This window comes from Osmerus eperlanus, chromosome 1 (assembly GCF_963692335.1).
Source record: "Osmerus eperlanus chromosome 1, fOsmEpe2.1, whole genome shotgun sequence".
Taxonomy (NCBI): Eukaryota; Metazoa; Chordata; class Actinopteri; order Osmeriformes; family Osmeridae; genus Osmerus; species Osmerus eperlanus.
Window position 1 is genome coordinate 10,206,168 of NC_085018.1, and position 17,847 is coordinate 10,224,014.

The following is a 17,847-nucleotide window of genomic DNA, read 5'->3' on the forward strand; positions in this document are numbered from 1 at the left end:
TAACTGGATATTGCCATATTTACACTTCATTGGTAAGCGTTTATATATTTCAGCCAGCTCACAATTCAGCTGCTGGGAACCCAGGTTCTAGTTTATCTTTATATTGATTAAATGTCCCATATGGCTAAGAAAAGTGTTACACACACCTACAGCGACGTAAAGTATGTACAATCACATATTTACAAACATTCTCTCTCTCACACACACACACACACATACAGTCATATTTACAAACTCGCGTGCACACACACAGTGACCACACAACACTCGTTCGCTGAGTCACTCATGCACACACACAGATGCATTCTTCTGTATGCAGACACACACACTCACACATGCACACTCAGTAAACAAAAACTGGGAGTCAGGTGGCTGAGCGGTTAGGGAATCGGGCTAGTAATCAGAAGGTTGCTGGTTCGATTCCCCGGCCGCGCCAAATGATGTTGGCACTTCACCTTACTTGCCTCGGGGGAATGTCCCTGTACTTACTGTAAGTCGCTCTGGATAAGAGCGTCTGCTAAATGACTAAATGTAAATGTAAACACATGTACTCGGTCACACACGCTCCCTTACTCACAGCTAGTTTCCTGCTCCTTCCCCCAGATAAACATGTATCTCAAGATGGAAAAGAAGCCCAACAAGAAAGAAGAACTGAACATAGTGAACAATGTTCTGAAGCTCGCAACTAAACTCATGAACGTAAGTAACCCTCAGCAATCGTCTTGTTAAAATATTAAGATGTATTCCGTTTGCAGACGGGTTTATCCATGCAATGTACAGAGGGGGATTTGAACCTGCAACCTATGGTCTAGTAGCAGTCACTACCACTGAGCTACTGTATCCCCATCCCCTGTATCACTGGTCTTCATCTTTCACCAGGGACTGACTCATTTGTTACAAAGTTAGTACTGTAACTACTGTAACTGTCATTTTCAATTAACTGATGCATGGTAGGTGTGATAGTTAAAGTGCATCCGGAAGGTTTTCAAGGCGCTTCACTTTTTCCACGTTACAGGTGTATTCCAAAATGGATTACATGTATTTTTTTCCTCAAAATTCTACACACAATACCCATAATAATAACGTGAAACAAGCTTTTTTTAAATGTTTGCAAATCTATAAACAAATATTTAACATACTTTTTTCACTTTGTCAAAAACAAGTCAGAATTCAACTTAAGATCCAAAGAGCTTGTATTTTCTTAAATGTATTTTATGTCTGTGATTCCAATACGTTCCGTGCTTTATCATGTCTGCCCTCTCCCCCTCCATTCCCATCTCCCTCAACCCACCCTCCTAACCCCTCCCCTAACCCAATCCCCGCTCCCCTTACTCCCCTCCTCCCCCCAGGAGTTGGACATCCCCTTCCGGCTGCTGGGTCTGACGGTGAACCCCCTGGTGTACAACATCACCCGGGTGGTCATCCTGTCAGCCCTGTCCGCCGTGGTCAGCGACCTGCTGGGCTTCAATATCAGGGTGAGCTCCTCCCCCTTCCCTCCCCCCCACTGGTCTACAATTAGTGAGCATGTCGAATGTACAACCTCCAATGCAGGAGTTAGTCTAGAACTAGGTTGCAATGCTCCCCAGGAAACAGGCCCTAGCACCTCCCTGTAGAGCGCGTCAACATTCACCATACAGCGTTCTTCGAGAGGGAATCTTTGAGCTGGTGTTGCTTCCTCTCTTTCTCGTCCGTTCCCCCAGCTGTGGAAGATCAAGCCTTGATGGGAACGTGCCAAACCAAACCACTGAGTGTTGGACACTGGAAAACTGGACCAGCCCCTGATGCCTGTCCAGACGGGGCCAGCCGACCTTTGACCTTTTGGCCTGTCTGTTCTGAGAGTGTGCGTACCTACTGACCCTCCACCCCTGCTTCTCCGTAGCTTCCCTGGCCCCTCGGAGCACCAGATCTCCCTGGACCACCGCTCGCTTCGGCCCCTCTGTGACAAATCCCTTCTCCCTGTCCCTGGATGCTGCTAGCTCTCCCTGGACACTCTGTTAGCTGTCCCTGATGGATGTCCTGGACAACGCTGGCTGTCCCTGTTATCTCTTGTTGGGATGGATGCTACTCGGGTTGTCATGACTACCGTACCTCGGTGTCCCCTTCGTCCCTAGCATGTCACAGCAGCCGCTGGCTGGCCAGACCAGCGCCAAGACGCCTGAACATCACTCTTACCAGTCTTCCTTCTCTGGCTTCTTGTCTGTCAAACTAGTTGCCAATGGGTGCCTTTCCCCAAAAAATGGGTTGTGTGATTGTTTGGTTAAGACAAATGAATGTGTTCTAGATCCAAAATAGGCGGTGGTGGTGGAATTCTGCAGTGGCATATTACCGGTAGTGAAAGCAAAACGTCACGGTTATGGCGTGACCATGTGTGACGTTTTAGGCGTCATCGAGGTTACGCGACGGTATGTAGACTAGGTCACTGTGCTCCATCTGCTAAAATGTGAAAGCGATGTCAGCGAAACACTACACGGATTAACAAGATGTTATTAACTGCATTGATGCTTCTTTTTATTTAAGGGGAACCAGAGCGCTTTATTTATTTGCTGTTTCAGCGTTGCAATTACTTGCCGAGTGGTATCTACAGAACTACATTCTTGGGGCGAAATCGATTGCTTTTGTATTGAAGACCAATATTCATCAAAGATACTATGCACAGGCGAGATGATTTTGTACGTGCAACATAATAGGAATGTTTGCCTCAATCTTTTGGAAGATAAATAAATTGTCCTTTTTTTAAGAACAGCTGACGTGTCTGTGTTTAGTTCATGTTTTATTTGCCTCTGCAATAATATCCCAGCAGGCTCTGGGAAGATGTGTAATATACATTTAGAAGCTGTTTATTTAGTGACTTCCACTAAAGATGGAGAAGTGAGTAAACACAAGAGGGATGTTGGGGGCAGTGAGTTTTTCAGTCATTAATTACCCAGACTGGGGCATCCCACCATAGTGTAATTTGTCACGCAATAGTTTCATAATAAACCGAAAATATTTGTACCCTTCTGGAAAATGTACATCAACCCTTGAAAAAGGACGGCTTGTCATCTCTGAATAATCTGATGATGATACCTGCACAGTTCTGGGGGTTTCATCAAAGACTGTATTCAACAAGTTTCTATATCCTTGTTTTTTAAGGTTCAGGGGACACTTTGACTGAGGATTTCCAGAACATACTCTCTGTCAATGTGATATGAAAAACAATGAGAATGGGAACTGATTTTTTTCATATCTGGCCATTTTCCTCTTTCCAAGAATGAAGCAAAGCACTCAATGTTTTGGTGTCCACACTTTTGCACATATAGTTTAATCTGCCATCTTTCATTGAACAATTGAGTCCTCCATACACACTGTTGTTGCAGGCATTAAACAATCATAGACATCGCTGAGGTACCTAAAAGACACCATCTATTTGGAAAGATTCTATCGGTCTGATCTGAGTTCTTTACTTTGATAGATACTATCCACAAAAAGGCACAGATCAAGTGTTCTGCGTATGTTTTCTTCATGCAGACCACGATGGTATTGGCTGTAGACTCGTCTGTTCTGCTCTGGAGCTGTAGAATGTGAGACCTTGCTAGTCCAAGGAGGACAAAAGGAACTCCACCTGCATTTCTAGGTTCCCAAGGACTTCTCCAGACATAATCTCAGGACAGCCATATAGATGGTGCTCAAAATCAAAGATGGCGTCCATCCATGACTGCATCTGGCTCTGAGAACACATTGAGACATCCAAAACATTCAGTACTGTAAATCTACAAAGACACAGTGAACACTGTCCAGGTAGAGTGTGTAAAGGGGAGAGAAAGAAAGAGTGTGAGACAGAGAGAAAGAGACTGCACCTTGATTCTTAATAAAAAGTTCTCAGATCTCTGGCTCCAGCTCTGTCCTGGTGGTCTGATGGACAGAATGACCCCAAAGAGCAGATGGAGGAATCCATTGGGCCTCTGGAGTAGCAGTAGAGAGACATGAGAGATGAGACACAGTCAACATAACAATAGGACTACAGAATGGTGGGTTGGACCAGCCAATAAGATTACACTATTATGTTTGTGTCTCTTACTGGGGCAGCATGGACTGTCTTGCCCTCCAAAAGGCCGAGCAGGATCATTTCAAAGAACAAATCAAGGAAATTGATTTGGGTGATCTGAAATCAAACAAGTACATATTTTAAAGAACAGTGTGACACAAAATGACAAAAAGATCAAAAACCTACATCATAACCTCATTCATTGCTATGGAATGACTGGAATCTGATCTGCTGTCTGGCTACACCTACTCCTGATTGGCTAATTTCCTCCATCATAGCCTGTCTGTTTCCTGGCTCATTGAGGAAGGAGACCAGGCGGTCATAGGCTTGCTGAAAGTCCCTCACATCCTCAAAACAGAAACGTAATAAAACTCACACCTCAAACTTATTATTGAGTACAAAACACTAAGACTCATTGCCCTCTCTCTTTCTCTCGCGGTATTGTGAATTCTGTAGTTACCTGGTTATTGAGCTGAACCAGTAGACCAAGAACCATCCGCCCAGCATGGCTGATGTAGTTAAGGGACTTGTTGGTGTTGGTCAGATCCTGGAAAATATTGGAGAACCATCGGGACACTGTATCTACATGAAGTAAAATGTAGAGACTCATGGCAAATACTGTTTCTCGTTACCTTAAAGGTATTGCGGAGGGCAGCCAGTTTACCCTCAAAATCTGTGGTCCCTTTGTAGGCAAAATAGCTTCTGTATCAAGAAAATGAAATACTCATTGATATCGTGAGATGTACTGAAGAAGCACTTTAGGTTTCATTCTGTACACAGGAGAGTAGCAGGACTATTTTCATCCAGTATTCCTATAGAACTTACTGCATCAGGGGCACCTCCACAATTGGTTCCTCCACAATGTCCTCCTCAATATCCTGCAACACAAAAGCAACATTTGTCTCAATCTCAAGGCACCTTTCACTCAGTGGCCAGTGGAGTCACTGGCAGAGGTACAAGCCCATGTAAATGGAAAGACATTTTACCTGAGGAGTGTCGTCAAAGTGGGGAGAAGGAGCCGGGGGAGGAGGAGAGCCGTGAGGAGAGCGAGGTGGAGGAGGGTCACTGAAGGTGGACTCTGTGTTGGAGCGAGACCAGCTCGCCGTCCGTGTCTCACCTGCTGCCTCGGCGAAGCCCTCGAAAGTGGTCTTCACGTCCACCTCCTGTGGTTAGGAAACACAGAACATCTTTAGACGTTTAGTACACCGTTAAACAGTGACGACTCTCAACCGAACAAGACGTTTCGACAAGGATAGTGTCGTGCACCTGGCCATCCTCAAAGTACAAGAACTCCTTTCTTGTGTTGATGCAGTAGGACGTCACATGACTCATCTCTCTATCGAGTAACTAGGGAGGACAAAGCAGAACTCATCAGTTTATTACTAACTGATATCAAATCTGTGTCAAGCTGTCAACACTGAAGCAGCGTTGATGTCCGCTTGTGAACATTAGGTGTTCGACTGACCTGCACCCCTGTGACCTCCTGTTTGATGGTAGACACAGCCACCAATCCCTGAAAAAGACACACAGGAATACATTCAGTTTCCTCCAGGAACCGTAGGATCAGCCAGATGCTCTGGTTGGTGGCCTGTTCAGTCCTCAGTATTCTCTCACCTCAGGGGTCAGAAAGTCAATGTGGAGCTGTCTCTTCCACCACAGCTGGGTCCGTTGGTCCATGACTACACTGATCTTCTGCTCAACCTCCTCCAGGGTCTGTAAAGAGAGGGTTCCCTTAATATAAATGCAACATGTTGGGGATTGAACTTCAGTCTCCTAATTGCTAAGCCAAACATACCAACAGACCGAAAAGACATCCTTTGTTCCAAGGTTGAGATTAGAGCTTGTAACTCGCAGACAGGGCTGACTCATTAAGTGCGTTTCCACACTACCACGTTACCGTTGTGTGTGTGTGTGTGTGTGTGTGTGTGTGTGTGTGTGTGTAGTGGTCAATACAGAATCAGAGAAGTCCACATGACAGAGTTGTCTGAATTACCTGCAGTCGTCCAGTATTGCGCCTGGTGTTCGTGAAAACTGAGCCGTTCCAAGTATCCATGAGGGGTAGGTCCTCCTCAAAGAGTTCCTCCTTGTGGAACCTCTTAGATTTCTCCTCACTCAGGGAAGAGGCGTCCTTCTCCGGCTCAGGCAAGACAGGCTGCACAACAAGAGCCAAACAGTCACCCTAACTTGCAATTTAACACACTGTCCTTTGAAACAATCCTTTCAATCCTGTCTGTTTTGGTTTTCATTGTACTGCCGTGGCATACAAATAAGTGTAGATGCTAATAGTTTGGGCTTCTCATTCAGTTTATTTCGATGTTACTAAGATTACCTGTCCTCTGGAAAGGGTCAAAGCCTCCAAAGTCATTTTCCCAGCTACGGTGAGGTACACTTTGGGAAACTGTTTGGGCCAAACAGGGGCCTTGAAGAAAGTCTGTGGCAGGGAAGATATTAAGTCAAGTACATCATCTTGGTTGAGGGTGACTTAATGATTTAAGCCAGTTTATTATTATTTTTAAATCTCCAGACAGTAAATAATGGACTAAGAATATGGAATGTGGAGTGAAATAGTTACCAGATTGTCCAGAGATATTAATATGCTCAGTACCAGCTTCCCAGCATGAGTCAGTTTGAGAACCGGCATGGGTGAAGGAGCCTTCATGGCAGAGAGAAAAGTTAGAGAATCTTAGGACTTGTATGGAAAATCGTTATTTGTGTCGAGTATATTATCAGTGTGTTACGATGACATAACTAGCTATTGCTATTTGCCCATGTTCTTAGTGATACGTCTATGCACCCTCTCAAACCGCTAACCCCAAACAGAGGAGACTTACAGGAAGCCACACTGGCCTGTAAAGGACCAGTGGTCCAGACAGAGGGCTGAACAGAGGGAGCAGCAGCTCCTCCTCAATGACCTGAGGAGGAAGAGGACAGTAGGTGGAGGAGGTTTTTAATGACAGTCCAGCATGAAACAAGCAAACAGTAATCATGTTGTCCCCCCGCCAGTGATGTACTGTAGTTCCACCCTTGGGTCAGTCAGTGACCAGACCGCCCCCTAGTGGATTAAAGTGCACATTACTGTGTGACAACCTGATGCACACATGGAGACCGATCCATACTGTCCTCCCGATTCCATTGTGATGGGGGATAAAGGAATTGGTATGAAAAAGCATCCATTAATGGTGAGATACAATCTAGTAGGTTGTGTTGTCTTACAGTGCTGGTTCTTCTGCATTGGCCATTCTCTGAAGAATTAAACCTTGATCTTGGTGAGTGGTCTGGAGTTTGGCCCTGGTCTGAAGATCTTTGCCTCGACTGAAAAGGTCAAAATGTTTAGGCCTTTGGGGGAATTATTTAAATCAAACAGGTATAAACTGTAACCAGAGATAGGATGTGATGTAGTAGGTTTTGTTGCTCAACTGTACAGTCTTTGTCCTTTCCTGTGGGGGACTGAGGGCTCTTTCTCCACTGCCCAAAGATCTGTTTCAGAGGCTTTAGTTTACGTTTGTTTGACTTGGCCTTCTTCGTGACTTTCTCTACCTTCATCAGACGGTGTCTATCGCCATCAGCTGAGAGGGAACTTTCTGATAGTTTGAACACAAAAAAGAATGGAATTAGCGATGTATCGTGAATTGTGTTTGTTATCCGGCAACTAGTTGTCCAAGGGCTCCTTAAACACTTACCATAATCTGTATCATCGTTTGTCTTCGCTGAGGAGGCAGACTTTCTTTTCATAGACACACAACAAGTCAGAAGGGAGAATAGGTGAAGAAATCTTGTAAGTGACTCTCCACTTCTCTTTTTTTTCACTTTTTCTTTTTGAGGTCTCTTCGTAGAGACCCCTGGGTCACTTTGGGCCTGACCCATTAAGCCAATAAATTGTTTTGATCTCAAATGTAAATAATCAAATAACTATTGCTATCTGTAATGAGAAACTAACTCTGCTATTTCATGATCTAACTGAAAACTCTGAAACTTCGACTTAAAGCTCAAGTTGTAGATGACATCATAATTGCAAGGCTCATTGTGACATAATGTCCATCATGTGTGAAAAAAAAATCAAGTTGTTGTTTACAAATTAAACTAGTCCGCTTTCAAGTATTCCAATGTGATATCAAAGGAACATAATAAATTACAGTAACACATTACAGTTTTTCACAATTGTTAACACACGTTTCTCAAAACAATAACGGCTTTCTCAAAACTGCACACACAAAACTGAAAACCTCACACACAAAATGCTAAACCTGACACTCCTTTGCAAGATGACTCTTTGCCATCAAATCTCTTACCTGTTCACAAAATGCACTACCAAGCATTCACAGCACACAGTAGTGCAAAATTGAAAACACAATTCTAGAAATGGAACACACCATACGAATGACTCTGGGGAATCAGCCATTTCAACTTTTGTAAAAAGTCTCAGTGTAGGCCTAATTTTTTCAAACATAAAACAGCACACATATGCGGCAAAAAAAGTTTTATTTCTGAACAGTACAGTACTGTCAACGGGCCTGCTCAACCCATTGCAGCACACAAAGTGATGTTCCCATCAAGGTTGTGAAAATTGTACCAAAGTTTTGCTTTTTGTGTGTTAACAATTGTGAAAAACTGTAATGAGGTGCTTCAACTAGAGTTAAAGCTGGTTTCTGAATGGATCTTGGAAAATAAGATGAAGTTGAATGTTTTAAAAACTAAATGCATGGTAATAGGTTCTAAATATTCTCTCAGGACAACTTAATAAACTTCAGCTTGCTCCGAACAGAGCGGCAAGACTAACACTTGACTGCTCTGTCAGGAGTAGTGTGGAGGATATGCATGCCAGGCTGTCATGGATGAGGGTGGATGAAAGACTGGCATGCAGTCTTATTCTGTTCTTAAATAATGTATATTTCTCACAGAAACCCGTCAGTTTGTCTCTACAGCTATCACATGTAAATGAGATACATAGTTTTAATACTCGACAGGCACTAAGTGGTCACTTTACTCTTCCTCTACCCAGAACCAATGCACTTAAGAAAACGGTAATAAACAGAGCTATTGCATACTGGAATGTGCTCCCCTCATATTTGACTCTAACAAGAAATACATGTGATTTCAAAAGGAAACTTAAGGCAGCAATAATCAGAAAGGAAATTAGAGTAGATTAGGTTATTATTTTAGGACAGACGTTTACAATGTAGCTGGTGTAATGACGCCAGCTGCGCAAATGTCCAGTAATATCTCGATTTTAATTGGTCCATGTTTGATACGTAACGTAGGTGATTACTGGCATAACATATTTACGATATTTACGTGCAAAGGCACAGCAGAGTTGTGCTTTTCTACGTACATTTGGAAGAATACAGTATCAGTTTTTCGCTTGTCGTCCGCAGTGAATGGCTGTTTATTCTACAATTTTTGTTGTATAAAGATTATGCAACTGCTACATTTGTCATCGTAACATCTAAACAATTGGAATAACACACATATTGCATATATAAATCGCAAGACTAAACTGTAAAAATATAAATACAAGTTTATTAAATAAAATGATTTAATAAACATTTTTACGTTTGGCAGTGCCTACCTTGCCTACCCAGACTGCACGACACTGATGTGATGCTTTAGGTATTGGCTGTTTTAGCGTTTCCACCAAACAACAGTGCCACCCTCAGGCTGACAGTAATATTTCAGTGAAGCTGACCTGGCTATGGAGCATTCATAAATAATGTGTAACATTTTTCAATTTTAAGTATTTTAATTTGAATGTATCTTGTCACACTGTGAGAGAAACAGTTAGTGAAGCATGTAAACAATATTTTGTAAACATTTATATTGTATTTTTGTTACTATGATTTATGGCATGTTTCAAGTGCACCTACGGAACGAGCTCCAACATAAGCCTGTGCTCTGGTATTTTCTTTTGGGTAACACGTGTGGGACTGAACTGTGAGCACTCTGCAAGGACTGAAAGGATAGTGTAATGTTCTCTTCTGTGCATGGTTTGAACAAAACAAGAACGTTTAATATTCTGATATTATTGTGATGTGATTGGTAGTACCATAAGTGATTTTTGAGTGAAAGGTGCATTTACAAATTTGGTAGTGAAGTAGGCCTACCTTTAAGAAGACTGATATTTATATTTGTTGTATTTCAATTATTTCCTTTTGTCATCATTCATGTGTTTCTAGAGAAATGTCATAGGTGATTTAAACTGATCGTAAAGTTTCTCTAGTGGAGGCTTGAAAATAATAGTACCGGTAACTGGATATTGCCATATTTACACTTCATTGGTAAGCGTTTATATATTTCAGCCAGCTCACAATTCAGCTGCTGGGAACCCAGGTTCTAGTTTATCTTTATATTGATTAAATGTCCCATATGGCTAAGAAAAGTGTTACACACACCTACAGCGACGTAAAGTATGTACAATCACATATTTACAAACATTCTCTCTCTCTCACACACACACATACACACACATACAGTCATATTTACAAACTCGCGTGCACACACACAGTGACCACACAACACTCGTTCGCTGAGTCACTCACGCACACACACAGATGCATTCTTCTGTATGCAGACACACACACTCACACATGCACACTCAGTAAACAAAAACTGGGAGTCAGGTGGCTGAGCGGTTAGGGAATCGGGCTAGTAATCAGAAGGTTGCTGGTTCGATTCCCCGGCCGTGCCAAATGATGTTGTGTCCTTGGGCAAGGCACTTCACCTTACTTGCCTCGGGGGAATGTCCCTGTACTTACTGTAAGTTGCTCTGGATAAGAGCGTCTGCTAAATGACTAAATGTAAATGTAAACACATGTACTCGGTCACACACGCTCCCTTACTCACAGCTAGTTTCCTGCTCCTTCCCCCAGATAAACATGTATCTCAAGATGGAAAAGAAGCCCAACAAGAAAGAAGAACTGAACATAGTGAACAATGTTCTGAAGCTCGCAACTAAACTCATGAAAGTAAGTAACCCTCAGCAATCGTCTTGTTAAAATATTAAGATGTATTCCGTTTGCAGACGGGTTTATCCATGCAATGTACAGAGGGGGATTTGAACCTGCAACCTATGGTCTAGTAGCAGTCACTACCACTGAGCTACTGTATCCCCATCCCCTGTATCACTGGTCTTCATCTTTCACCAGGGACTGACTCATTTGTTACAAAGTTAGTACTGTAACTACTGTAACTGTGTCATTTTCAATTAACTGATGCATGGTAGGTGTGATAGTTAAAGTGCATCCGGAAGGTTTTCAAGGCGCTTCACTTTTTCCACTTTACAGGTGTATTCCAAAATGGATTACATGTATTTTTTTCCTCAAAATTCTACACACAATACCCATAATATTAACGTGAAACAAGCTTTTTTTAAACGTTTGCAAATCTACAAAAAATTATTTAACATACTTTTTTCACTTTGTCAAAAACAAGTCAGAATTCAACTTAAGATCCAAAGAGCTTGTATTTTCTTAAATGTATTTTATGTCTGTGATTCCAATACGTTCCGTGCTTTATCATGTCTGCCCTCTCCCCCTCCATTCCCATCTCCCTCAACCCACCCTCCTAACCCCTCCCCTAACCCAATCCCCGCTCCCCTTACTCCCCTCCTCCCCCCAGGAGTTGGACATCCCCTTCCGGCTGCTGGGTCTGACGGTGAACCCCCTGGTGTACAACATCACCCGGGTGGTCATCCTGTCAGCCCTGTCCGCCGTGGTCAGCGACCTGCTGGGCTTCAATATCAGGGTGAGCTCCTCCCCCTTCCCTCCCCCCCACTGGTCTACAATTAGTGAGCATGTCGAATGTACAACCTCCAATGCAGGAGTTAGTCTAGAACTAGGTTGCAATGCTCCCCAGGAAACAGGCCCTAGCACCTCCCTGTAGAGCGCGTCAACATTCACCATACAGCGTTCTTCGAGAGGGAATCTTTGAGCTGGTGTTGTTCCTCTCTTTCTCGTCCGTTCCCCCAGCTGTGGAAGATCAAGCCTTGATGGGAACGTGCCAAACCAAACCACTGAGTGTTGGACACTGGAAAACTGGACCAGCCCCTGATGCCTGTCCAGACGGGGCCAGCCGACCTTTGACCTTTTGGCCTGTCTGTTCTGAGAGTGTGCGTACCTACTGACCCTCCACCCTTGCTTCTCCGTAGCTTCCCTGGCCCCTCGGAGCACCAGATCTCCCTGGACCACCGCTCGCTTCGGCCCCTCTGTGACAAATCCCTTCTCCCTGTCCCTGGATGCTGCTAGCTCTCCCTGGACACTCTGTTAGCTGTCCCTGATGGATGTCCTGGACAACGCTGGCTGTCCCTGTTATCTCTTGTTGGGATGGATGCTACTCGGGTTGCCATGACTACCGTACCTCGGTGTCCCCTTCGTCCCTAGCATGTCACAGCAGCCGCTGGCTGGCCAGACCAGCGCCAAGACGCCTGAACATCACTCTTACCAGTCTTCCTTCTCTGGCTTCTCGTCTGTCAAACTAGTTGCCAATGGGTGCCTTTCCCCAAAAAATGGGTTGTGTGATTGTTTGGTTAAGACAAATGAATGTGTTCTAGATCCAAAATAGGCGGTGGTGGTGGAATTCTGCAGTGGCATATTACCGGTAGTGAAATCAAAACGTCACGGTTATGGCGTGACCATGTGTGACGTTTTAGGCGTCATCGAGGTTACGCAACGGTATGTAGACTAGGTCACTGTGCTCCATCTGCTAAAATGTGAAAGCGATGTCAGCGAAACACTACACGGATTAACAAGATGTTATTAACTGCATTGATGCTTCTTTTTATTTAAGGGGAACCAGAGCGCTTTATTTATTTGCAGTTTCAGCGTTGCAATTACTTGCCGAGTGGTATCTACAGAACTACATTCTTGGGGCGAAATCGATTGCTTTTGTATTGAAGACCAATATTCATCAAAGATACTATGCACAGGCGAGATGATTTTGTACGTGCAACATAATAGGAATGTTTGCCTCAATCTTTTGGAAGATAAATAAATTGTCCTTTTTTTAAGAACAGCTGACTTGTCTGTGTTTAGTTAATGCTTTATTTGCCTCTGCAATAATATCCCAGCAGGCTCTGGGAAGATGTGTAATATACATTTAGAAGCTGTTTATTTAGTGACTTCCACTAAAGATGGAGAAGTGAGTAAACACAAGAGGATGTTGGATGTTGGGGGCAGTGAGTTTTTCAGTCATTAATTACCCAGACTGGGGCATCCCACCATAGTGTAATTTGTCACGCAATAGTTTCATAATAAACCGAAAATATTTGTACCCTTCTGGAAAATGTACATCAACCCTTGAAAAAGGACGGCTTGTCATCTCTGAATAATCTGATGATGATACCTGCACAGTTCTGGGGGTTTCATCAAAGACTGTATTCAACAAGTTTCTATATCCTTGTTTTTTAAAGTTCAGGGGGCACTTTGACTGAGGATTTCCAGAACATACTCTCTGTCAATGTGATATGAAAAACAATGAGAATGGGAACTGATTTTTTTCATATCTGGCCATTTTCCTCTTTCCAAGAATGAAGCAAAGCACTCAATGTTTTGGTGTCCACACTTTTGCACATATAGTTTAATCTGCCATCTTTCATTGAACAATTGAGTCCTCCATACACACTGTTGTTGCAGGCATTAAACAATCATAGACATCGCTGAGGTACCTAAAAGACACCATCAATTTGGAAAGATTCTATCGGTCTGATCTGAGTTCTTTACTTTGATAGATACTATCCACAAAAAGGCACAGATCAAGTGTTCTGCGTATGTTTTCTTCATGCAGACCACGATGGTATTGGCTGTAGACTCGTCTGTTCTGCTCTGGAGCTGTAGAATGTGAGACCTTGCTAGTCCAAGGAGGACAAAAGGAACTCCACCTGCATTTCTAGGTTCCCAAGGACTTCTCCAGACATAATCTCAGGACAGCCATATAGATGGTGCTCAAAATCAAAGATGGCGTCCATCCATGACTGCATCTGGCTCTGAGAACACATTGAGACATCCAAAACATTCAGTACTGTAAATCTACAAAGACACAGTGAACACTGTCCAGGTAGAGTGTGTGAAGGGGAGAGAAAGAAAGAGTGTGAGACAGAGAGAAAGAGACTGCACCTTGATTCTTAATAAAAAGTTCTCAGATCTCTGGCTCCAGCTCTGTCCTGGTGGTCTGATGGACAGAATGACCCCAAAGAGCAGATGGAGGAATCCATTGGGCCTCTGGAGTAGCAGTAGAGAGACATGAGAGATGAGACACAGTCAACATAACAATAGGACTACAGAATGGTGGGTTGGACCAGCCAATAAGATTACACTATTATGTTTGTGTCTCTTACTGGGGTAGCATGGACTGTCTTGCCCTCCAAAAGGCCGAGCAGGATCATTTCAAAGAACAAATCAAGGAAATTGATTTGGGTGATCTGAAATCAAACAAGTACATATTTTAAAGAACAGTGTGACACAAAATGACAAAAAGATCAAAAACCTACATCATAACCTCATTCATTGCTATGGAATGACTGGAATCTGATCTGCTGTCTGGCTACACCTACTCCTGATTGGCTAATTTCCTCCATCATAGCCTGTCTGTTTCCTGGCTCATTGATGAAGGAGACCAGGCGGTCATAGGCTTGCTGAAAGTCCCTCACATCCTCAAAACAGAAACGTAATAAAACTCACACCTCAAACTTCTTATTGAGTTCAAAACACTAAGACTCATTGCCCTCTCTCTTTCTCTCGCGGTATTGTGAATTCTGTAGTTACCTGGTTATTGAGCTGAACCAGTAGACCAAGAACCATCCGCCCAGCATGGCTGATGTAGTTAAGGGAATTGTTGGTGTTGGTCAGATCCTGGAAAATATTGGAGAACCATCGGGACACTGTATCTACATGAAGTAAAATGTAGAGACTCATGACAAATACTGTTTCTCGTTACCTTAAAGGTATTGCGGAGGGCAGCCAGTTTACCCTCAAAATCTGTGGTCCCTTTGTAGGCAAAATAGCTTCTGTATCAAGAAAATGAAATACTCATTGATATCGTGAGATGTACTGAAGAAGCACTTTAGGTTTCATTCTGTACACAGGAGAGTAGCAGGACTATTTTCATCCAGTATTCCTATAGAACTTACTGCATCAGGGGCACCTCCACAATTGGTTCCTCCACAATGTCCTCCTCAATATCCTGCAACACAAAAGCAACATTTGTCTCAATCTCAAGGCACCTTTCACTCAGTGGCCAGTGGAGTCACTGGCAGAGGTACAAGCCCATGTAAATGGAAAGACATTTTACCTGAGGAGTGTCGTCAAAGTGGGGAGAAGGAGCCGGGGGAGGAGGAGAGCCGTGAGGAGAGCGAGGTGGAGGAGGGTCACTGAAGGTGGACTCTGTGTTGGAGCGAGACCAGCTCGCCGTCCGTGTCTCACCTGCTGCCTCGGCGAAGCCCTCGAAAGTGGTCTTCACGTCCACCTCCTGTGGTTAGGAAACACAGAACATCTTTAGACGTTTAGTACACCGTTAAACAGTGACGACTCTCAACCGAACAAGACGTTTCGACAAGGATAGTGTCGTGCACCTGGCCATCCTCAAAGTACAAGAACTCCTTTCTTGTGTTGATGCAGTAGGACGTCACGTGACTCATCTCTCTATCGAGTAACTAGGGAGGACAAAGCAGAACTCATCAGTTTATTACTAACTGATATCAAATCTGTGTCAAGCTGTCAACACTGAAGCAGCGTTGATGTCCGCTTGTGAACATTAGGTGTTCGACTGACCTGCACCCCTGTGACCTCCTGTTTGATGGTAGACACAGCCACCAATCCCTGAAAAAGACACACAGGAATACATTCAGTTTCCTCCAGGAACCGTAGGATCAGCCAGATGCTCTGGTTGGTGGCCTGTTCAGTCCTCAGTATTCTCTCACCTCAGGGGTCAGAAAGTCAATGTGGAGCTGTCTCTTCCACCACAGCTGGGTCCGTTGGTCCATGACTACACTGATCTTCTGCTCAACCTCCTCCAGGGTCTGTAAAGAGAGGGTTCCCTTAATATAAATGCAACATGTTGGGGATTGAACTTCAGTCTCCTAATTGCTAAGCCAAACATACCAACAGACCGAAAAGACATCCTTTGTTCCAAGGTTGAGATTAGAGCTTGTAACTCGCAGACAGGGCTGACTCATTAAGTGCGTTTCCACACTACCACGTTACCGTTGTGTGTGTGTGTGTGTGTAGTGGTCAATACAGAATCAGAGAAGTCCACATGACAGAGTTGTCTGAATTACCTGCAGTCGTCCAGTATTGCGCCTGGTGTTCGTGAAAACTGAGCCGTTCCAAGTATCCATGAGGGGTAGGTCCTCCTCAAAGAGTTCCTCCTTGTGGAACCTCTTAGATTTCTCCTCACTCAGGGAAGAGGCGTCCTTCTCCGGCTCAGGCAAGACAGGCTGCACAACAAGAGCCAAACAGTCACCCTAACTTGCAATTTAACACACTGTCCTTTGAAACAATCCTTTCAATCCTGTCTGTTTTGGTTTTCATTGTACTGCCGTGGCATACAAATAAGTGTAGATGCTAATAGTTTGGGCTTCTCATTCAGTTTATTTCGATGTTACTAAGATTACCTGTCCTCTGGAAAGGGTCAAAGCCTCCAAAGTCATTTTCCCAGCTACGGTGAGGTACACTTTGGGAAACTGTTTGGGCCAAACAGGGGCCTTGAAGAAAGTCTGTGGCAGGGAAGATATTAAGACAATCAAGTACATCATCTTGGTTGAGGGTGACTTAATGATTTAAGCCAGTTTATTATTATTTTTAAATCTCCAGACAGTAAATAATGGACTAAGAATATGGAATGTGGAGTGAAATAGTTACCAGATTGTCCAGAGATATTAAGATGCTCAGTACCAGCTTCCCAGCATGAGTCAGTTTGAGAACCGGCATGGGTGAAGGAGCCTTCATGGCAGAGAGAAAAGTTAGAGAATCTTAGGACTTGTATGGAAAATCGTTATTTGTGTCGAGTATATTATCAGTGTGTTACGATGACATAACTAGCTATTGCTATTTGCCCATGTTCTTAGTGATACGTCTATGCACCCTCTCAAACCGCTAACCCCAAACAGAGGAGACTTACAGGAAGCCACACTGGCCTGTAAAGGACCAGTGGTCCAGACAGAGGGCTGAACAGAGGGAGCAGCAGCTCCTCCTCAATGACCTGAGGAGGAAGAGGACAGTAGGTGGAGGAGGTTTTTAATGACAGTCCAGCATGAAACAAGCAAACAGTAATCATGTTGTCCCCCCGCCAGTGATGTACTGTAGTTCCACCCTTGGGTCAGTCAGTGACCAGACCGCCCCCTAGTGGATTAAAGTGCACATTACTGTGTGACAACCTGATGCACACATGGAGACCGATCCATACTGTCCTCCCGATTCCATTGTGATGGGGGATAAAGGAATTGGTATGAACAAGCATCCATTAATGGTGAGATACAATCTAGTAGGTTGTGTTGTCTTACAGTGCTGGTTCTTCTGCATTGGCCATTCTCTGAAGAATTAAACCTTGATCTTGGTGAGTGGTCTGGAGTTTGGCCCTGGTCTGAAGATCTTTGCCTCGACTGAAAAGGTCAAAATGTTTAGGCCTTTAGGAGCATTATTTAAATCAAACAGGTATAAACTGTAACCAGAGATAGGATGTGATACGTAGTAGGTTTTGTTGCTCAACTGTACAGTCTTTGTCCTTTCCTGTGGGGGACTGAGGGCTCTTTCTCCACTGCCCAAAGATCTGTTTCAGAGGCTTTAGTTTACGTTTGTTTGACTTGGCCTTCTTCGTGACTTTCTCTACCTTCATCAGAC

At 43.7% G+C, this 17,847-nt stretch overlaps 1 protein-coding gene across 1 annotated transcript; it reads left to right on the forward strand.

Moving 5' to 3' along the window:
* The first annotated feature begins 10,902 nt into the window (after nucleotides 1-10,902).
* Nucleotides 10,903-12,612, forward strand: LOC134024722 (protein PHTF1-like). Its single transcript, XM_062467384.1, has 3 exons — nucleotides 10,903-10,983; nucleotides 11,636-11,761; nucleotides 11,986-12,612. The coding sequence occupies exons 1-3, from the start codon at nucleotides 10,906-10,908 to the stop codon at nucleotides 12,004-12,006; spliced, it is 225 nt and encodes a 74-aa protein (XP_062323368.1). The 5' UTR covers nucleotides 10,903-10,905; the 3' UTR covers nucleotides 12,007-12,612.
* Nucleotides 12,613-17,847: the final 5,235 nt, after the last annotated feature.